Source organism: Schistocerca cancellata, chromosome 5 (assembly GCF_023864275.1).
Source record: "Schistocerca cancellata isolate TAMUIC-IGC-003103 chromosome 5, iqSchCanc2.1, whole genome shotgun sequence".
NCBI classification, from domain to species: domain Eukaryota; kingdom Metazoa; phylum Arthropoda; class Insecta; order Orthoptera; family Acrididae; genus Schistocerca; species Schistocerca cancellata.
In genome coordinates, this window is record NC_064630.1 from 826,991,326 (window position 1) to 827,014,570 (window position 23,245).

The 23,245-nt window shown below is 44.0% G+C and overlaps 1 protein-coding gene across 1 annotated transcript in view; it reads left to right on the top strand.

The window, feature by feature from the left end:
* LOC126188822 (mucin-2-like) overlaps positions 1-18,231 on the top strand; it is an 86,160-nt gene extending 67,929 nt beyond the window's left edge. Inside the window, exon 5 of the mRNA XM_049930435.1 lies at positions 17,387-18,231. Within this exon, the coding sequence (XP_049786392.1) occupies positions 17,387-17,906 (520 nt within the window). The 3' untranslated portion in view covers positions 17,907-18,231. The remainder of the gene's footprint in view (positions 1-17,386) is intronic.
* The last annotated feature ends 5,014 nt before the right edge of the window (positions 18,232-23,245 follow it).

The window sequence follows — 23,245 nt, forward strand, 5'->3', positions numbered from 1 at the left end:
TTTGTTTAGGGGGCTTTGCTGGAACTGGAGCTGGGGTGTTTATGACCATGCTGGGCTTTGGAACAGCCTCAGCCATCGTAGATGCCTGGGGCTCTTCAATGTTAGCTACTGTACCTTTCTCTGCTGTTCGAGGAAGGGCTACAGGCTCTGATACACTTGCTGCCTTGCAAGTGCACTGACACGTGCAGGTGTTCGTGCCAACACTAACAACCTCTGTCCGTGTAGATGCATCGACTTGTGGAGGCGGCTTCTGAACAATGGAGGCAAAAGACGTAACGAATGTGGCGGGCTGCATGGCCTTAAAGATCTTTTTGGCTTCACTGTAGGGGATACGCTTAGTTGTTTTTATTTCTTGTATTTTACGTTCCTCTAGGAAGATTCTACAGTCCCTACTCCAAACAGGGTGGCTTTCAGAACAGTTTATACGTCTGACAGGAGACGAACAGTCAAATCCATCATGGGCAGCCTTACTACAGTTGCCACAAATCGCTTCTCCTTTACACCCTAGAGTTGTATGCCCAAAACGCTGGCACTTAAAACAGCGCATTGGGTTTGGGACATACGACCGTACGTTTAGGCGAAGAAATCCTGCCTTGACGTGTTCTGGGAGTTTGGGGGTATTGAAAGTAAGAATGAAGGAGTCAGATTTCACCACGTTCCCGTCCACCATTTTCATGATGTTCTGAACGTCAACAATTCCCTCCTGAGACCACTCTCTCTTTAATTCTTCTACAGGAATGTCAACGAGATCCCTACAGGACACAACACCCTTACTGAAGTTCAGGGTGCTGTGAAGCTCTGTATCAATTCAGTATTCCCCCAAGCTTTTAGCTGATTGAAGGTTAACTGGTTGCTGAGAAGTTGATGTTTCAACAAGCAGCTTCCTATTCCGTTAACGTTTCACTGATTTTAAAGTTCCAGCTATACCTTCTAGACCCTTTTGGATATAGAATGGCGAAACCTTTTCAAAGGAACCCTCTTTCCTTTTTATTATTAAAAACACATTCTGGTTGTCATTATGTGCTCTGTTACTCTGAACTGCTGTACGTTTGCTGACGCCTGAGTCAGGAGGACTGGCTAACCTAGCCCTCTTGTTTGATTGGGTGGTAGTGCCTACCAGCGGTCCTCCCGTCCCACTGGCCAGCGAAATATTAGAAGGAGAAAAAGAGGAAGAATTCGTGGTATCCATGGTCGTCCCACGAGCAGCTAGGGAAACTTATGTCCATCAAGACAGAGCCCCGCATGCCTGGATAAGCCTTGTACAACTGAGGTACAGCAGGTTCCCCAGAGGTTGACCGCTAGCGACTGTTCCACCTCAACAGGCACGCATCTTATCGGCGCGCAGCACACCTTAAGATTGAAGGTTTTTTTTATAGAGGTATGTACCGTCCTCGCGATCCAGGCAATCAAGCCAAGATCCCCGGTCCCTACGACACACAACGTTCCACTGTTGCGCGACACCGTGGTCGCTGAAGCGCTTACGGTATCAGCAGACTGGCGGAGCACACCAGTCCACAGCTCAAGGACCCCGGGTTCTCCAAGCCCGTACCCAGCAAATGAATGCTGAGCCCCCTGAAGGAAGCATTGTCAAAGCTGCACCCCCCATTGCCGGTGGTGAATCGGCAACGGAGGGTGAAGCTTTGACAATGCCAGCCACTCGTGCTGGCGAAACGTCAGTAAAATCATTGGATGAACGTCGGCCGAAGAACCCGAGACAGAAGCCAATTGGCAGTGAACCAAAGACCTGCTAAAGAGTATTTCTACCTGAACCTCATAGGAAGAAGACCACGGGTAAGACCAAGAAAACGATGGATAGAGACTGTCATATCAGACGCACAGGATATGGGTCACAAATGGGAAGTTGTCCTGGAACAGAAGATGTATGAAAGAAGAAGATGGCGAACGCTTGAAAAACGAGATGATGACGGCGACGACTGCGAGGCAAAGGCATCTTGTTATCTCGAACCTATCTTTCTTATTTTCCACTAGAATTTTGCGACACTTTAGTACAACAACCCATATTTAAAATAGTGCATGTTAACGATGTCTTTAATTGATTGTATCACTTGAACTGTTTATTTTCATAATATGCCTCATAGTATTTTCATAATATGCCTCAGAATGTACCAAATACAATACGTACTTGTTAAACAACACAGTCAAAGCCAATGGTGAATGTGGTTCCACAGAGTGGAATGTTAGTTCACTTAAAAATTCAGTTTTTGAACCAAAATAATATCATTTATCAACATACGAGGGTGAGTCAAATGAAAACTTTAAATTTGTTATAACAAATCGAAATTTCGCGGCATTATCCTGTAAATTGATAAGCGTGCCACAAACAGCGTGTAGAATGGCCTGTAGGTGGCAGCATAGTGCAGATGCACACATACCGTCGCAGTATCAGTATAAAGATGGCCGCCCCACTTGCGACTTGCACCAGAGAAGAACAGTGTTCTGTTATTCGGTGTTAAACCTATTGAAATTCATCGACGAATGAAAGTTCGGTACGGTGATGCATGTTTGTCACAGCAGCAAGTCTACGAATGGAGTAGGAAGTTCGCAAATGGTGTGACTTCAGTGGAAGGTGCTCCTCGTCCAGGTCAGGCACAACGAGTTGTGACTCCACAGAACATTGCAGCAGTTGAAACCATAGTGAAGGAAAACCGCCGAGTGACACTGAATGACACTGCAGCATGTTTACAGAATAATCATGAGTCAGCACACCACATTGTGCATGATGTGCTCCAGTTTCGCAAAGTGTCTGCAAGATGGGTGCCACGGCAGCTGACTCCTGAAATGAGATAACGACGTGTTGACGCTTGTGGAGAACTTCTTCGGCGCTTTGAACGAGAGGGTGATGGCTTCCTTGCATGAATCGTTACTGGGGACGAAACCTGGGTTCACTTCCACCAACCGGAAACGAAGAAAGCGAGCAAGGATTGGCGCCATTCCTCATCGCCAAAACCAGGGAAGTTTCGAACAGAACCATCAGCAGGGAAGGTTATGCTGAATCTCTTTTGGGACGAAAAAGACGCCATTTAGGAGCATTACATGCCTAGAGGGACCACTGTCACCAGTGCATCATACACAGATCTCCTAAAAAATCATCTGCGGCGTGCAATCAAATCAAAGTGACGTGGATGGCTGTCAGCTAGTGTCCTTTTGCAACATGACAATGCAAGGCCCCACACTGCCCGTACAACAGTTGCAACAATCACAGACCTGCATTTTGAGTGTCTTCCTCATCCACCATACTCACCAGACTTTGCCCCAAGTTCCATATGTTTGGACCACTCAAAGACGCAATGGGAGGAAAGAAGTTCCGTTCTGATGAAGAGGTACGCCACGCGGTGCATGAGCGTTTGCGTCTATTACCAAAATAATTTTTATCTAAAGGAATTTCTGCACTTTATAAGCGCTGGAGAACTTTCATTGAGTGTGGGGGAGATTATGTTGAAAAGTGATACAGCTTTGTACCACTACTGCACAGTGAATAATATTTAATGTTTTCATTTGACTCACCCTCGTACATAAAGATTTTGAGTACAAAATATGTATAGCGCTGTTGTTGTAGCTGTATTGTTCTATAACAGCAGTAAAGAAATGTACGAGGCTGGCATATTGATATAACTAATATTACTTACAGATTAAGCTGAAGTTGCCGATGAGAATTATTTCATCTTTGTACTGAACATTAGAAAAAACAAAAACTGTATTATTTATAAAAACATGTAAAAACTTTTTCTATAACATTTGAAAACATACTTGGCACTTATAAGGTATCTTACAGGTTAATGTGCACTTGGCAACAGCTGATGTATGCAGTCACACAATGGAAAATACATGACATTTGAAATAGGACACTGAACGGCGGTAATACTTATACACATGTGTAAGAAATGAAGATTACTATTCTTTGAGCTCACAACTTTCACGTACTTTCCAGAGTCACCCAAACATTATAGTGATGCCATAGTAGACTATTAACTTTATCTTGCCATACAAAACGTTTGTCATCATCTGCTGATGATGCTATCCAAATGCTGTGACACCGTTGGGACTACATGACACTTCACACCATGCATCACCATTATAAAGCAAAACCGTAAAAAATGCCTTATTTTATATTCGGCTACGGACAAAAATGAAATGAAATTGAAACAAATTGCCCTATACATCACCATGTTACTGCAAAATTCTAATACACTGCCCCAAACATCGCCATATGACATTAAAATTGTAAATATTTGACCCCAAACAAAGGCATGTTACAGCGAAATTATAGTAAACTGCCCTGTACATAATAATATTAGTTAAATCGTAACAGATTGCTCTATACATCGCTGTGTTACAGTAAAATTCTAACAAAATGCTCCATACCTCGCTGTATTACAGCAGAACTGTAACAAAGTGCCTCATACATCGACAATGAATCGCATCATAAGTTGCTATGTTACACAATACTGTAAGAAAGTACCCAATAGATTACCCTTCTACACAAAATTGTAACAAAGCGCCTCAGATGTCGAAATGTTACACGAAATTGTAACAAATTTCCTGATATCCTGACAGTGTATGTGCCAAAATCTTACAGTAAGTGTCACCTAATGAATGTTGTAACTGCAATGCTACACCAGATGGTGACAATCTAATTAGATATTTAAAAGCTGATTTGGAGAAACCTAATGTAAAGAAACCAAAAACATCTGTTTTATTTACCAAAACTGAGCCCCAACAAAATTATAATACGTTGACTGTGCATGTGCAGACATCAGCTATCCCCAACACACCTGAGGAAGCATACGTGCATTTATGTGAACTCAGCCAAGTTTGATGTGCTTTTGGATTGAGTCGATGTGACAGAAAATGTGATGTTGGAGGATAAACATACTAGTGGAACAGGTGGGTTCAAGATCAAAAGACAGACTGGACAGTCAAATACGTTAATTGTATTTATCTTGATCAATTATTACCTTTTATCTCTAAAACGGTGCTTGGTCAGTTCATCTTGAAACATGTCCTTATTTAAGCCTGAGATGAAGTGTCAGATATTACTGGAGCATGTTACTGTAGCCACATCTGTTTAGCTACAACAATAGTATAGACAACTTACACCTGGAAAAAGCATTTTCGCTTTATTTAAAAGACCACAACCATAATTTAGGCGTCAAAGTTACACAGTAACTGCACACTCCCAGTGGATAAAACTCCATTGTGAAGTTATATGCCACACTCAACATCAGCTTCTACTGCTAGAACAATGATTATTTGTTTGTTTCGACCTTCACTGCCTTGGCTGCATATTATGTTATTTTTAGTTATATGTGCACTGAGCTGTTGTAGAAGAATTTAGACATGGAAAGAGCAGTGTGTCAGTTTGAGAGACACAGTCAGGTTTTAAGCGTCAAGTGTAAATTATACAATAACTGCACTCTCCAGTAGATCACATGTATGTCTACCTAACACAATGTTTTATACACTGGCCGACCGTTTTGGCCGAGCGGTTCTGGGCGCTGCAGTCCGGAACCCCGCGACTGCTACAGTCGCAGGTTCGAATCCTGCCTCGGGCATGGATGTGTGTGATTTCCTTAGGTTAGTTAGGTTTAAGTAGTTTTAAGTTGTAGGGGACTGATGACCTCAGATGTTGAGTCCCATAATGCTCAGAGCCATAGCCATTTGAACCGTTCATACACTGAAGCGCCAAAGAAACTGGTATAGGTATGTCTACTCAGAGATATACAGGGTGTTGCAAAAAGGTACGGCCAAACTTTCAGGAAACATTCCTCACACACAAATAAAGAAAAGATGTTATGTGGACATGTGTCCGGAAACGCTTAATTTCCATGTTAGAGCTCATTTTAGTTTCGTCAGTATGTACTGTACTTCCTCGATTCACCGCCATGATTTCATACGGGATACTCTACCTGTGCTGCTAGAACATGTGCCTTTACAACTACGATACAGCATGTGGTTCATGCACGATGGAGCTCCTGCACATTTCAGTCGAAGTGTTCGTACGCTTCTCAACAACAGATTCGGTGACCGATGGATTGGTAGAGGCGGACCAATTCCATGGCCTCCACGCTCTCCTGACCTCAACCCTCTTGACTTTCATTTATGGGGCCATTTGAAAGCTCTTGTCTACGCAACCCCGGTACCAAATGTAGAGACTTTTCGTGCTCGTATTGTGGACGGCTGTGATACAATACGCCATTCTCCAGGGCTGCATCAGCGCATCAGGAATTCCATGCGACGGAGGGTGGATGCATGCACCCTCGCTAACGGAGGACATTTTGAACATTTCCTGTAACAAAGTGTTTGAAGTCACGCTGGTACGTTCTGTTGCTGTGTGTTTCCATTCCATGATTAATGTGATTTGAAGAGAAGTAATAAAATGAGCTCTAATATGGAAAGTAAGCGTTTCCGGACACATGTCCACATAACATATTTGCTTTATTTGTGTGTGAGGAATGTTTCCTGAGAGTTTGTCCATACCTTTTTCCAACACGCTGTATAAACAGGCAGAATACGGCGCTGCGGTCGGCAACGCCTATGTAAGACAACGAGTGTGTGGCGCAGTTGTTAGACCGGCTACAGCTGCTACAGTGCAAAGTTATCAGGATTTAGGTGAGTTTGAACGTGTTGTTATAATCGGCGCACGATCGGTGGGACACAGCATCTCCGAGGTAGCGATGAGATACGCATTTTCCCATAGGACCGTTTCCAAAGTGTACCGTGAATATCAGGAATCCGGTAACATCAAATCTCCGACATCGCTGCGGCCGGAAAAAGATCTGCAAGAACGGGATCAACGACGGTAGTACAGAATCGTTCAACGTGATAGAAATGCAACTCCTCCGCATATTGCTGCAGATTTTAATGCTATGCCATCAACAAGTGTCAGCGTACAAACCATTCAACGAGACATCATCGATATGGGCTTTATGACTGCACGACACAAAGCTTTACGCCTCGCTTGGGCCCGCCAACACCGACATTGGACTGCTGATGATGGGAAACATATTGCCTGGTCGGACGAGTCTCGTTTCCAATTGTCACGAGCAGATGGACGTATATTAGTATGGAGACAACCTCACTAATCCGTGGATCCTGCGTGTCAGCAGGGGACAGTTGAAGCTGGCGGAAGGTCTGTAATGGAGTGGAGTGTGTGCAGTTGGAGTGATTTGGGACCCCTGACACGTCTAGATACGTCTCTGACAGGTGACAGGTACGTAAGCATCCTGTCTGATCACCTGCATCCATTCATGTCCATTGTGCATTCCGACGGGTTTGAGCTTTTTCAGCAGGAGAATGGGACAACCCACACGTCCAGAATTGGTAGAGAGTGGCTCCAGGAACACTCTTCTGAGTTTAAACACTTCCGCTGGCCATCAAGCTTCCCAGACGTGAACATTATTGGGCATATCTGGGATGCCTTGCAACGTGCTGTTCAGAAGAGATCTTCGCTACCTCGTACTCTTACGGATTTATGGACAGCCCTGCAGGATTCATGGTGTCAATTCCCTCCAGCACTACTTCAGACTTTAGTCGAGTCCATGCCATGTCTTATTGCGGCACTTCTGCGTGTGTGGGGGCGCCCTACACGATATTAGGCAGGCTCTTCAGTGTAGCACAATAGTATAAATAACTTAGACATGTTTATAACATTGAGATAATCATTGTGTGTGTGTGTTTGTGTGTGTGTTAACGCATTTTTGAGAAATAGTACAAACAGTTTAGTTATGGAAGTACTTAAAGTTCCAACAGTATTCTATATACCATTATGTATTTTTTACATATGTTTTAGACATGGTAATAACATTATTACACGTGAAAAGCATATTGTTTTAGTTAATATATGTTTCGCAGAATCATAATATAGACAATTTAGGTATGGAAACATTCAGTTTGATTCTTCACTTGCCTTACAATATCTGTGGTACAATGATCAAATCAGACTTTTTGTTGTAAGTGTTGTGCAACACCATTGCACAAAAAAATTAGCGCAAGTAAATGGAAATTTGTTCATTGCAATACTAAAACAATGTACTTGCAGTTTGGACTAAACTTATACGAAACTGTTCAGGGCTGAGAACCAAGTATGGTAAATAACAGTCACTTCCAGAAGTGAACACCTGTCCAGAGACGAAGCTAGTTATGTCATTGATACCGAGGATTCAGTGGTCCTTATCATTGTAGGCCGTTTGATGGTTGGTGCCAGATTCCTGACTGGTGGCTACTATCTACAAACTGTCACCGCCATGATCTTTGGCATGTGTAGCTGATGCCTTCTGATGGAGCACTGACGAAGACAGACTTCTGTCAGTCAGTGATAAACTGCTGGTTGTTGAGGCTCTGAAATTTTGGTTCCACCTATGACGAACTCCATTCGTCTCCTGATGAACTGTGCCAATGAATGGCTGCCGATTCACTGATCCATCAGTTTTGAAGCAGCACAAACTACTACCCTACTTCTCTTGGATGGGTAGTGACGTGGTATATAACATCCTTCCCCCCCCCCCCCCCCCCCCCAAGGGGCGAGGTGAGGCCTCTTCCTCTTCTGCGGCTTTGGCTGCTACTGTCGCTTGGTGAACGAGTTCCAACTCTATCTGAGGCTCCATACAGACTCTGATGGGCTCTATGTTCGTCAGCTCCAGTGTATTGACATGTGGTGGTAGCTAGTTGACATGTTTCTGTCAAGTCCGTCTGTCTGCCATCAGTATGCATGTACACTGTGTTGCTGTGATGACAGATCTCTGTCTCTAGACACCATTTCTTATTCCTACACCATATGGGACCATTATAGCCCTCAAAATCCCATATGCTGTTGGCGAATTCTCTGGGGACAGTGCTGCACCATTAGTGGAGCGCTGTGAGAGGGGTCTCATCTTTCAACCGTGCAACATCTCTGCAGCAGAAGCGCCCACATGGAGAGAAGAAGCATTAGTAAACAGTTCTCTAATGCATAGTCAGGTGTGAGTTCATTCTTCTGTGCCTTGAATGTCTGAATGAAGCATTAAGCATCTCCCTTCGATCCAGATGAAATGGCGTGCTGCATAGCTTCTGGATCCCACAGGTTATGCAGAAAATTTCGAATTTTAGTCCGGTGGACAGGGCGATATTATATGCGATAATTGCTGTAGGGAGATCCTCTTCAGCAAAAATTTGTTTCAGAAGAGGAACCATTTGAAGTGTTCCTGTATGCTCATCGTGATTAGATAAGAGTAAGTTGTGTAGGGGTGTACAAGAATTAACTAATTCATATCCAGAAAATGTTGGCATAATGCAGATGGAGCTCCATTGCCAGAGGCCAAGAAAAATAGGATTTCAGAGGTGCTGCTTGGTACTTTCAGCTAAGCAAACAAGTACAAAGCATGGACTCAGTACCCTTTTCCATCATTTTACAGTGTACATGTCGGCGAGTAGTAAAGCCCAATGACATCTATGTTAATAGCTACGAGACGTCTGAACATAGCGCCATTCATGTGACCATCTGCGCCTTGCACTCCACAGTGTGGAAGAGGATGACCCCTGGCAGTTTGTAGAGGCCAATAAAGTACAGGTTCAGGATGAATTAACGACTTTTAGATGAAGGCAACTGCGATTGCGTGAACTGTTTGACCGTTCTGCCCATGGCAGCAGCAGCGGTGGCCATGGCGTCGAGCGGGAGGCCTTGTTGGAGATGGCGTCAACTCTGACACATACTTCTCGAGAAGCATAAAAAACTGTATTGCTGCACGCTGTGTGACAGATCGCCGACGTTACTGTGAGTGGCGGATGTCCAAAACCAAATCTCCTAGTTGTAACCCAACAGAAAGAGACACCTATGTTGCACATGTTGCTGTGTCCTAATGGGAATCTAAGCCTCAGGATTAAAAAGAGTTAACAGGGATTTGGGGCAGAGGCAGAAATTTAAACCCATACACATTGCTGTGAAACTTCTTTATGAGAAAACTAGGGTCAGGATTGCCTGTTCAATTTCAGGATAGCCATGCAGTACCGTGTTCATTGTATTCGATACAAACACAATATGCTTGCCTCCTGTACCAATACTGCCCCGACGCGCATGTCTGATGCATCTGCAGCCAGGATCAAGGGTTTCTTTGGATCATATGGAAACCTCGACATCAGTAAGACTGCTGTTTGGTTGTGGGATAGAGAACGTGTCCCTAGTACCTGCTCTCATTGTGGATAATGGAGAGCCTTGCCCAGACCATAGTATAGAGCAACTGGCCGAAGCTGTAGCTGTGATGGTGGGTGGCGTTCCTGGCGAAGGCTATCGTCGAGGTAGTTCGCAGACCCTAGATTCATTCGAATCAGAAGCTCAAGATACCTCTGAAACAATACCAGGGCAGAGCTGATGGCAAAAAAAAAAAAAAAAAAAAAAAAAAAATATTGCAGTTGTCGGGCCGAACGGGCAGGTTGACGACCGTCACCTGCTGTCTCTTCACATCGAGGGGTAATAGAAAGTAAGCATCAGTCACATCGATGCAGGAGAAGAACCGTCTGTGATTCAAAGTCGTCATGATTTTTTCTGACTTAGAAATGGAGTATGTGCCAACCACAAAAGTTTCCTTGAAATACCTACACCGACGAAGATTCGACAACGACCAGTGGGGCGGCCCACGAGTTCTTATAGACAGGTTTGATGATGCTATCCACCGCCTGCCTGTCTAGCGCCTCTTTAACTTTGTGCCACAAGACAAACGGAATGGGAAGACGTTTACAACTTTTGGGGATCATGTCAAGGTGCAAGGTAGGTGTACGTTTTAGCCCTTGACGCTCCCGTGGGAACCTGAAAGAAGCATTTTGTACTTGCCACAGATTTGTGCACATGCATCCTCCCCACCAGTTATCCAGAGGTTCTTTGCCAAATCTTGTTATGTGAAGCCAAGCAGTTGAAAAAGATCAGTCTCATTAATACACAGCTGTTCGTAATTATGCGGAGTGTACCCAGCACCCACATTACACCCACATTACACCGACCATCGATTTGAATTGTCTAATTGCTAGAACTCGTTTGCTTGTCGTGAAAACTGGATAATTGTTGATCAGCAATGACAACATATATAGCACAGTTTATGACAGCTTTCGAGAACCAGCGTCAACTTGAAATCGGACGTTGAATCCATTTAGATCAACATCTAATAATATTGCTTTGTTACCTTCAGAAAGAATATCGCACACATTATTTTCAAAATCGTGACTATCACATTGAAACTAAAGCAACACACATTAGGTGCCACCGGTACAAGCGGAGCACCTGATGGTGCGGCGTTGCCCCCTGTAAGCAAACACTTGCTTTGTGACCTCGTCTTGTTCGCTGGAATACGCACTTTATGTTTTTGTAAAAACCTGTCTGTCTATTATTAGAGCACAAGATTTAACTTTAGGAGACAGATGTCCAATAGCTGTTTGCTCCTGTTTTTGAGAGACAATATTGTCCTTAGACCTACGGTAGGATTTTCCGTCCCGTTGACCTTTCCGACTGTATTTTTCTTACTTGTCACTTCTTCTTCCGTGTGTATTTGCTTTTAGGAAGCATTAATTGTCGGGTGCTATTAATAGTGTTCCATAGATTTCGTGTTTGTTTTGAATACAGTCAGAGAGAGTCCCTTAAGTCAACCATAGTGCCAGTAGTGCTAGTGTTTGTTTTCCATACAGTCCAGAGACAGGTAGTGCTATTTTCATTGTTTTCTACAAGAAGTGGCTAGCAACCACAGTTTAGTGAATAAACAGCCGCCTTTAGTGAATTAGCAGTTTAGTTAAAGGTTGAACAACTCTCTTCAGTAAATTGATTCCTTAGGATGGATAGGATGTGTGACTGCTGTGTACGGACGCAGGAGGAGCTGTCCACTGTTCGCGAACAGCTGAGTGTGTTGATGGCCGCGGTCAGCCGTCTTCAGGCTGCTGCCTCGGAGTGTAGCGGCAGTGGGGAGTCTGGTGCGTCGCAAGGTACACCCCAAGTGTTACATGCTTCACCCACTGTCTCTGCTGTCGAGACATCTTCGCGGGTATCGGGCGCGGTTGGGCCACCCTCTCCCCAAGGGGAGTGGCGGGTTCAGCGGCGTTCGCGGCGCACGAGGCGGAGGGTCAATGTGGAGGCTGGCCGTGTGGCATCGCCCGCTCTGCCTGTGAGTGGACATGTGGCTGCTCCTTCAGCAAAGTCCGAGCAGGCACACGGGGGGAGGGGTTTATTAGTTATTGGGAGCTCCAACGTTAGGCGGGTGATGGAGCCCCTTAGGGAAATAGCGGGAAGGTCGGGGAAGAAGGCCAGTGTTCACTTTGTCTGCTTGCCGGGGGATCTCATCCGAGATGTGGGGGAGGCCCTACCGGCGGCGATAGAGAGCACTGGGTGCACCCGACTGCCAATTGTTGCTCATGTCGGCACCAATGACTCCTGCCGTCTGGGTTCAGAGGTCATCCTCAGTTCGTACAGGCGGTTGGCGGAATTGGTGAAGGCGGAAAGCCTCGCTCGCGGGGTGAAATCAGAGCTAACTATTTGCAGTATCGTTCCCAGAACCGATCGCGGTCCTCTGGTTTCGAGCCGAGTGGAAGGCTTAAACCAGAGGCTCAGACGATTCTGCGAAGATCTGGGGTGCAAATTTCTCGACCTCCGCTATCGGGTGGAGAAATGTAGGGTCCCCCTGAATAGGTCAGGCGTGCACTACACGCCGGAAGCGGCTACAAGGGTAGCGGAGTACGTGTGGAGTGCACATGGGGGTTTTTTAGGTTAGAGAATCCCCTCCCTAGGCCCGACAAGACGCCTCCTGAGATGCGGCAAGGTAGGAGTAGGCAAAATGCAACAGGGAATAACAATATTAATGTGCTAATAGTAAACTGCAGGAGCGTCTACAGAAAGGTCCCAGAACTGCTCTCATTAATAAACGGTCACAACGCCCATATAGTACTAGGGACAGAAAGTTGGCTGAAACCAGAGGTAAACAGTAATGAAATCCTAAACTCAGATTGGAATGTATACCGCAGAGACAGGCTGGACAGTGAAGGAGGAGGCGTGTTTATAGCGATAAGAAGTGCAATAGTATCGAAGGAAATTGACGGAGATCCGAAATGTGAAATGATTTGGGTGAAGGTCACGGTTAAAGCAGGCTCAGACATGGTAATTGGATGTCTCTATAGGCCCCCTGGCTCAGCAGCTGTTGTGGCTGAGCACCTGAAGGATAATTTGAAAAATATTTCGAGTAGATTTCCCCACCATGTTATAGTTCTGGGTGGAGATTTTAATTTGCCGGATATAGACTGGGAGACTCAGACGTTCATAACGGGTGGCAGGGACAAAGAATCCAGTGAAATTTTTTTAAGTGCTTTATCTGAAAACTACCTTGAGCAGTCAAACAGAGAACCGACCCGTGGCGATAACATATTAGACCTTCTGGTGACAAACAGACCCGAACTATTTGAAAAAGTTAATGCAGAACAGGGAATCAGCGATCATAAAGCGGTTACGGCATCGATGATTTCAGCCGTAAATAGGAATATTAAAAAGGGTAGGAAGATTTTTCTGTTTAGAAAAAGTGACAAAAAGCAGATTTCAGAGTCCCTGACGGCTCAACACAAAAGTTTTGTCTCAAGTACAGATAGTGTTGAGGATCAGTGGACAAAGTTCAAAACCGTCGTACATAATGCGTTAGATGAGTATGTGCCAAGCAAGATCGTAAGAGATGGAAAAGAGCCACCGTGGTACAACAACCGAGTTAGGAAACTGCTGCGGAAGCAAAGGTAACTTCACAGCAATCATAAATATAGCCAAAGCCTTGCAGACAAACAAAAATTACGCGAAGCGAAATGTAGTGTGAGGAGGGCTATGCGAGAGGCGTTCAATGAATTCGAAAGTAAAGTTCTATGTACTGACTTGGCAGAAAATCCTAAGAAATTTTGGTCTTATGTCAAAGCGGTAGGTGGATCAAAACAAAATGTCCAGACACTCTGTGACCGAGATGGTACTGAAACAGAGGATGACGGACTAAAGGCCGAAATACTAAATGTCTTTTTCCAAAGTTGCTTCACAGAGGAAGATTGCACTGTAGTTCCTTCTCTAGATTGTCGCACAGATGACAAAATGGTAGATATCGAAATAGACGACAGAGGGATAGAGAAACAATTAAAATCGCTCAAAAGAGGAAAGGCCTCTGGACCTGATGGGATACCAGTTCAATTTTACACAGAATACGCGAAGGAACTTGCCCCCCTTCTTGCAGCGGTGTACCGTAGGTCTCTAGAAGAGCGTAGCGTTCCAAAGGATTGGAAAAGGGCACAGGTCATCCCCGTTTTCAAGAAGGGACGTCGAACAGATGTGCAGAACTATAGACCTGTATCTCTAACGTCCATCAGTTGTAGAATTTTGGAACACGTATTGTGTTCGAGTATAATGACTTTTCTGGAGACTAGAAATCTACTCTGTAGGAATCAGCATGGGTTTCGAAAAAGACGGTCATGTGAAACCCAGCTCGCGCTATTCGTCCACGAGACTCAGAGGACCATAGACACGGGTTCACAGGTAGATGCCGTGTTTCTTGACTTCCGCAAGGCGTTCGATACAGTTCCCCACAGTCGTTTAATGAACAAAGTAAGAGCATTTGGACTATCAGACCAACTGTGTGATTGGATTGAGGAGTTTCTAGATAACAGGACGCAGCATGTCATTCTCAATGGAGAGAAGTCCTCCGAAGTAAGAGTGATTTCAGGTGTGCCGCAGGGGAGTGTCATAGGACCGTTGCTATTCACAATATACATAAATGACCTGGTGGATGACATCGGAAGTTCACTGAGGCTTTTTGCAGATGATGCTGTGGTGTATCGAGAGGTTGTAACAATGGAAAATTGTACTGAAATGCAGGAGGATCTGCAGCGAATTGACGCATGGTGCAGGGAATGGCAATTGAATGTCAATGTAGACAAGTGTAATGTGCTGCGAATACACAGAAAGATAGATCCTTTATCATTTAGCTACAAAATAGCAGGTCAGCAACTGGAAGCAATTAATACCATAAATTATCTGGGAGTACGCATTAGGAGTAATTTAAAATGGAATGATCATATAATGTTGAGCGTCGGTAAAGCAGATGCCAGACTGAGATTCATTGGAAGAATCCTAAAGAAATGCAATCCGAAAACAAAGGAAGTAGGTTACAGTACGCTTGTTCGCCCACTGCTTGAATACTGCTCAGCAGTGTGGGATCCGTACCAGATAGGGTTGATACAAGACATAGAGAAGATCCAACGGAGAGCAGCGCGCTTCGTTACAGGATCATTCAGTAATCGCGAAAGCGTTACGGAGATGATAGATAAACTCCAGTGGAAGACTCTGCAGGAGAGACGCTCAGTAGCTCGGTACGGGCTTTTGTCAAAGTTTCGAGAACATACCTTCACCGAAGAGTCAAGCAGTATATTGCTCCCTCCTACGTATATCTCGCGAAGAGACCATGAGGATAAAATCAGAGAGATTAGAGCCCACACAGAGGCATACCGACAATCCTTCTTTCCACGAACAATACGAGACTGGAATAGAAGGGAGAACCGATAGAGGTACTGAAGGTACCCTCCGCCACACACCGTCAGGTGGCTTGCGGAGTATGGATGTAGATGTAGATGTAGATGTAGAAAGATGTGTCGCCACTATGAAAGTCTGACTGGAAAACTTCGGTTCCTCTGCGTTCGGCAGCTTGCTCCATTTGATTTGCCAGTTAAAAGGCTCGAATAATTCGTAAACACTTTGAAACACGGGATTATTCAAGCGAATATAATTTCGCAGTCTGCGTCTGGAGCATGAATGATAAGCATATCCCTAATCACTGTATCAGCATTAGAAAGATTACAATCCTGGCTTTCACACTTGAATTTACACTTCCGGGTGATGCTTTTCAACACGGAAACTCGTTTCTTAAATAAAGATTGGGGTTGTTATATGTCCTACAAAATGTATGGGGTTCACAACCATTAGGGTATTAATCTCAAAATAGTCAATTAATTTCTCCTTTACTTTTGTATATCGCACCTCGTAAGGGTCACTATCAGGAAAGAGTTGCTGCACCAAGTTAAGGAAGTGAGAACCGACGCTTGATAATAACAAACTAGGTTTCATTACATCACGGAATGTTGCGAATGCCGACTAACGGAAGTTCCATCAAGAAAACTTATAAAGTTCAATGTTTGGAAAGAGAACTGCCTCAGGCTCCAATAAAAGCACTGACTGTTGTGAAGTCTACATATACATGTACATCCGAAAGCCACCGTGCAGTGCATGGTGAAGGGTACCCTGTACCGCCACTAGACATTTCCCTTCGTGTTCCACTTACAGAGTGAGGGAAAAATGACTGTCTATATCCCTCTGTACAAGCCCTACTGTCTCTTCGTGGTCCTTACGCAAAATGTAATTTGGCGGCAGCAGAATCGTTCTGCAGCCAGCTTCAAATTCCAGTTCCCTAAATTTCTTCAGTGGTGTTCCTCGAAAAGAGCCTCGCCTCCCCTCCAGGGATCCCCATTTGAGTTTCTGAAGAACCTCCGTAATACTTGCGTATTGTTCGAACCTACTGACAACTAATGCAGCAGCTCGCCTCTGCATTTATTCCTTGTCTTCGTTCAATCAGACTTGCTGCGAATCACAAACACTCCAGCAGTATTCAGGAATGGGTGCGCCAGGATCCTACAGTCAGGTTGGCATCCAACCACTGTCCAGGGCCTCTGCAGACACGTATTTGACCTGGAAAATCAATCACTGGAGTACAGTTGTCCTCATTCATAAGTCCCACTTCGATATGAGCCGAGATGATCGTGGAAGACGTGTCTGGTGACGCCCTAGACAGTGGTGGGATACGAGCCTGGATGTTGCTTGACATACGGCCAACGGTCTAGGGTGCCATTTCACTTCATAGCAGGACGCCTTTGGTCGCCATCCACGACACCCTTACAGCACACTGGTATGTCGACGGTATTCTGCTCTTTATTTAGTTGCCCTTCTTGCCAAGCCATCCCCATCCTCGGCTTGCATTTCAGCAAGATAATGCCCTCCGGCAATGGAGAGAGCTTCTACTGCCTGTCTTCGTGGTTGCAAAACTCGTCTTAGCCAGCAAGGTCGCCGGATCTGACTGAGAATGGAATATTACGGGCAGGGCCTTCCAATCATCTAGGGATTCTGAGGATCTAACGCATCAACTGGTCAGAATTTAGCAAGATATCCCATATCCATTAAGCAATGCCAAGCCAAATAACTGGATAGGTATCAGAGGTGGACCAACGTGTTCATACATAATATATAAGGTAAATTGGACATAAGAGCATATTACCTAAGTAGCATCGGTTAATGTAATTCAGACTGGTGCCTTAAAACGCTATTAGATATCTATGTTTCTATTTTAATTTGCAGCTGCATCGATTCAACGAAAACTTGTGGGTGTGTCGATTCAACTACAACTTCACCAAGTGCAACAGAATCGCCTTCAAGTACAGCACCACCGTCCTCAGCTGACCCAACATCAAGTGCAACACCAGCACCGTCGAGTGATCCAACATCGCCTTCCAGTGCAACACCAGCACCGTCGAGTGATCCAACATCGCCTTCCAGTGCAACACCAGCACCGTCGAGTGATCCAACATCACCTTCCAGTGCAACACCACAGCCCTCGACTGACCCAACGTTGCCTTCCAGCGCAACACCAACACCCTCAAATACACCTTCAACAACAACTCCTCCATCTGACGGAAGTCCATGTTCCACACCACTGGAAAAAGTTCCTGATCCTGAAAAGTGCGACAGTTACTATGAGTGCAGTGTTATGTTTGTGTGGACTTATGTCCAATGCAATACTGGTTTTTACTTCAACAGAGAGGACTTGGAGTGTAAGTATGGTAACTGTCCATACAGCTATTCCTTTTGGATGCAATAATATACTTTATAATCTCAATGTCAGTTTCAACTTTGATATTTTTGTCCCTAGGCATTTCAAATGATATCAGAAATGTTTTACGATTTCTTTTGACCAAGACAGAAGCGAACACATCTCTTTAGTGCACCTGTTTGTACTGTTTGTATATTTTATCTTGCTCTACACAATTCCCATTTCAGCCAATGAATATAAATTGCTTCACCAATGTGTATGCCAATAGCAATTCACCTGCAGCTAACACAACTGAAATTGCTATCTGAAAAATATATGTCAGCTAACTATCCTGTACCGACAAATATGTAGTACAGAGCAATGCGGACTGTCGAACCATCGTTTGTATTAATAGCAAAATTATCGTTTTAAGTTAATACAAGGATGAACGCTATTAAACAAAGCGAAAAATAAACTGCCATCCAAAAGTAGAGAACGAATAAAATTTTCTTCAATTAATACGTTGCAAATAATTCTGTATTGTTTGCAGTGCATACAATTGGTTCTTCAGAGTAACTGTGACGATGTTGGTGCGGTTCGCAACGAACTTGGTACCATAAAAAAACATGACTAGCCTTACTCTATTTAATCACATACTGGCCCTTCCCGCGTCATGAGTAGGTACATAACGCAGTGCTAGTGTTCACCTAGTGGGCAGCAATGCCAATATTTGGCGATGGACGTCTAGGAAAACGTTCGGTCACGTTGTTTAAGTAACTTCTCAGAGCCTGTCATTCGTCCATCGGAGGGATTTCGGTCACATGAAGAGCAGTGAAAAAGTTTTATGTAGCACCTGGTGAGGTTGTAGGCTTTGTTTAAAATTATCTGGAACGTCCAACGAACCTAGTTTTGATATTTCAAACGCATTACATCTACATCTACATTTATACTCCGCAAGCCACCCAACGGTGTGTGGCCGAGGGCACTTTACGTACCACTGTCATTACCTCCCTTTCCTGTTCCAGTCGCGTATGGTTCGCGGGAAGATCGACTGCCGGAAAGCCTCCGTGCGCGCTCGAATCTAATTTTACATTCGTGATCTCCTCGGGTGGTATAAGTAGGGCGAAGCAAGATATTCGATACCTCATCCAGAAACGCACCCTCTCGAAAACTGGACAGCAAGCTACACCGCGATTCAGAGCGCCTCTCTTGCAGAGTCTGCCACTTGAGTTTGCTAAACATCTCCGTAACACTATCACGCTTACCAAATAATACTGTGACGAAACGCGCCGCTCTTCTTTGGATCTTCTCTATCTCCTCCGTCAACCCGATCTGGTACGGATCCCACACTAATGAACAATACTCAAGTATAGGTGGAACGAGTGTTTTGTAAGCCACCTCCTTTTCTACCTTTTTCTAAGGTCTCTCCCAATGAATCTCAACCCGGCACCCGCCCTACCAACAATTAATTTTATATGATCATTCGACTTCAAATGGTTCCGCACACACACTCCCAGATATTTTACAGAAGTAACTGCTACCATTGTTTGTTCCGCTATCACATAATCATACCCTGAAGGATCCTTCTTTCTATGTATTCGCAATACATTACATTTGTCTATATTAAGGGTCAGTTGCCACTCCCTGTACCAAGTGCCTATCCGCTGCAGATCTTCCTGCATTTCGCTACAATTTTCTAATGCTGCAACTTCTCTGTATACTACAGCATCATCCGCGAAAAGCCGCATTGTTGTGGTGAAGTTAATTAATTTACTCACCAGGTTTCATAGCCCTTTTATTTGAAGATAGATGAGTCCTTGAATTCATGCACTCGTATGAACATTCTGATAGAAACTGCGACAGTGATTGCTTGCATATAACAGATGGGTTATCTAATCAATTGAAACTCTCATTTATGCAAGCAGTGCCCAACTCCCAAGGCTTGTAATGTCCCGAGAGCAACTTGCGAGCAACAGCCATTACCTTCTGCATACCCGCCCTTGCACCTACACTTACGTCTACAGAGGTTGGACGAAAGTGTAGATACATCGCGAGAAGTGCGTGCCCGAACGTAAACGCAGATGCCAGCCACGCGTGCAGGTTGCGCTGTTGCACAAGGTGGTTATAGTTAAACTTTCCCTATTTGACCAGTGTACACAGAAAACTATTTATCGCTTTGTTAACCAATTATACAGGAACGATTCTCTGACTTTGCGCTACAGGACGTCCGTCGTTAGCAGTGTTAGCGTCATGAGTTGCATCAGTGTGCATTACAGTTGCAGACAGTCAACAAGGATCTGGACGAGGTGAGCAGGACTTTACTCATAACGCTTTTTTATGAACACAATCACCTACATCAGGGGCAAGTATACATTCAGGGTCCAACCTGTTGTCCTCTTTTGATTGACATGTCCTTAACCTACTGTTGTACTAAGATGTTTATGACCCTCTGTGGATAATCTGCCCTTTTGATTGACAGGTTCTTAATCTGTTGTTCAGTTAAGTGGTTTTCCAAGAAATCCTCACCCCCAAATTCCTCTGGGAACGCCACTCGTCGAGACAGGAACGCTTTTGATATCAATTTGATTTACTATTTAATTAAATCTATCAATTAATTAACCCCTCCATCTCTAGTAAAATCCACCAGCCCTCCCCCCTCCACCACTACCACCCCTCCTTTCCCACTTCTGGAAATTGGCGGAAAAAGGACGCAGTCTGTGCTGGAGAGAAAGTATCTCGTGGCAGGAAATTCAATTACATAGTACAGGATATACTGTTTATTTATAAAATTCAATTCACAGGGGTTGGATCTGACTTTTATTTGGTAGTAAAAGCTAACATACAGCAATTACATGTCCTAATTATGTAATTACACTGATGCAGATTGGAGATGTCATCTTATTGGAAAATCGATAAGGGAAAAATTGTCGGAGGGTTACTGATGACCTCTACACTTAAAGTTATCTTTCACAGTGATGGGGTAGCAGATGTCTAGGTGTTCCATTTCGATTGACCCCTCATATTGCAGTCATATATGCAATCATTGTTTCAAAGCAGGCCATCCCCAGAGCGTGTTGAGCTTTCTCCACTAAGGCTCTCTCTCCATCTCGAACAAGTGACGTCAGTCATTCAATATGTGGTAATCAACACCATACCCGACGATGGATTGGATGGAAAAGACCCCGTTGATGTATTGTGATAAGCACGATAGTTGATAGTGCGATCAATTTTAGCAATTTTGCAAGTTTTTTCTGTAACTTCAACGCCAACCAATGACGCTGCAATACGATTCCCAGTTTCTCTATAATCGCTAAACCACCCCTCTATACTTTGCGAGTAGCATATATTAAATTGCTAATGTAGATATATACTGTGCAGTACATCCATTCATTGTTAATTCTCAAATATATGCATGTACCAAAGTATTCCAGTATCCTATACCGATCTTCAGATTTATAGCACTTCGATCACAGTGCTTAATTTACAATCACGATTGCCATTTTTTTCCTATGTGGATGAGAGGTACAGAGGATTCTCACATTCTTAGGATAAAGTTAAAGATTGAAAGATCTCCCCACATTGTCTTTGACCAACCCTCCCTGCAATACTGTCACCGATTTAGTTTGTAGCAGACCAAAAGTAGACCGATACTTCCACGTCTCTTGAAAGAACAGAGAGAGCCCAGTCCATAACTGCTACTTGGCGAAGACTATGCCGCACCAGTATTACTCATGGCGCCCATCCAAACGCACGATATCTCTCCAGATGTACGCATGTCGATGAGATTAGCCCCCCTTATCGGTGAATAGTAGATATGAGAGTGTCGTGAGGATATAACAGACGCGCTGGCCGCTTCAGTCCGGAACCGCGCTGCTGCTACTGTTGCAGGTTCGAATCCTGCCACGGGAATGAATGTGTGTGATTTCCTTAGGTTTAAGTAGTTCTGAGTCTAGGTGACTGATGACCTTAGATGTTAAGTCCCATAGTTCTCAGAGCCATTTTAACCATATGACAGACGGTTATGAACAACGAATGTGTGGTTTTATGTACATATTTTGAAGCATTTTGCGTAAATCAGCTTTGTTATCATTTATAAAGTATTGTTCTAGTGTCTGGGGTCAGTACCAGGAAGGTATTGGTAAGAGAGAAATGATCATCGAACGTGAACACATGCAGTTCTAGGGCTACATGGTTCTGCACTTAAAACACGCTATAATACTAGAGTGGCGCTGTTTCCGACCTATTAGTGATGTGGAATGCAATGCTGTTAATATTCCAAAATAAAAAATATATTCCCAGCACATGACATACATTCTCCCTGCAAGTTTCTCTACGACGCTTTTGTGACAAACTGCAAAGTAACAAAACTAAAAATCTTGCACACCAAAGAAAACATAGATTTTTTGTAACGCAAACACTACAGGGGGTTCCAGAGCTGCTGTTAATGAACCTCAAGCCAGATAACCTTTCGGAAATTATGATCACAACAGCCCTATAAAATGATCGTCAAATGCATGAGAAGAAACAATATCTTACGAGGGAATAAACACTATGATCAGTTCCTAGAGGAGATGTAAGAGTCTTACCGTAGTTTAGCACGGGCCCTGGTAACCTTCCTCCTGCACACAGACGTCATGGTCTGATGTAAGGTTGTATTGCTCATGTGCAGGATAGTACTGCCATTTCCCCTTGACACCGTGTCTCTCGAATGCCTCCTCTCTGCACTATTAAGGTATGTATATATAGCATCAATCTACCCCGATCCTCCTGAATATGCAGTTTTACTGATTTTTCTCAGAATTATTTTTATCATATTTGTCTCTTTTTTATGTATTCTCAGTCATTTTCCGTAACTTTACTGGGGTTTCGAGATTTACATATTTCACGGTATTTACCTCAGTTTTTACACATCTCACATCAATTTCTAGTGATTATACCAGGTTTTCCTCGAATTTCACCGATTTATTGTCATTTTCCATATTTTTTCCACAGTTTTCCACATGTATACGGTCATATCGCTAACATACCCATGTACTGTTTGATTTCTTACGAGATGTTTTTGCAGATCTTATAGACCAACCTACTAAAAATTCCTACAACTTGCTCTCCCCCAATGATCCACTTGCATGCATTTAGGAGAGGACGAACATGAAAAGTTTCGTAACAGTTACTTCATACCTATATGAAACTGAAGACTAGATTTACATCCAAGACGTGGCAGAGACATGGACTACTTCGGATACGTCTTCGTTCTTCTAGAGGAGGGTACGGAAACAGGTTTTCCATCGATGGACACGTTTCAGCACATATGAGTTGGAAGTCCTCTGATGACTGTGGTTTGGGGATATTCATTGTTAACGATTTCAGGTAGATAGTGCTCTAAGTCACACACAGAACACGCAGTTGTA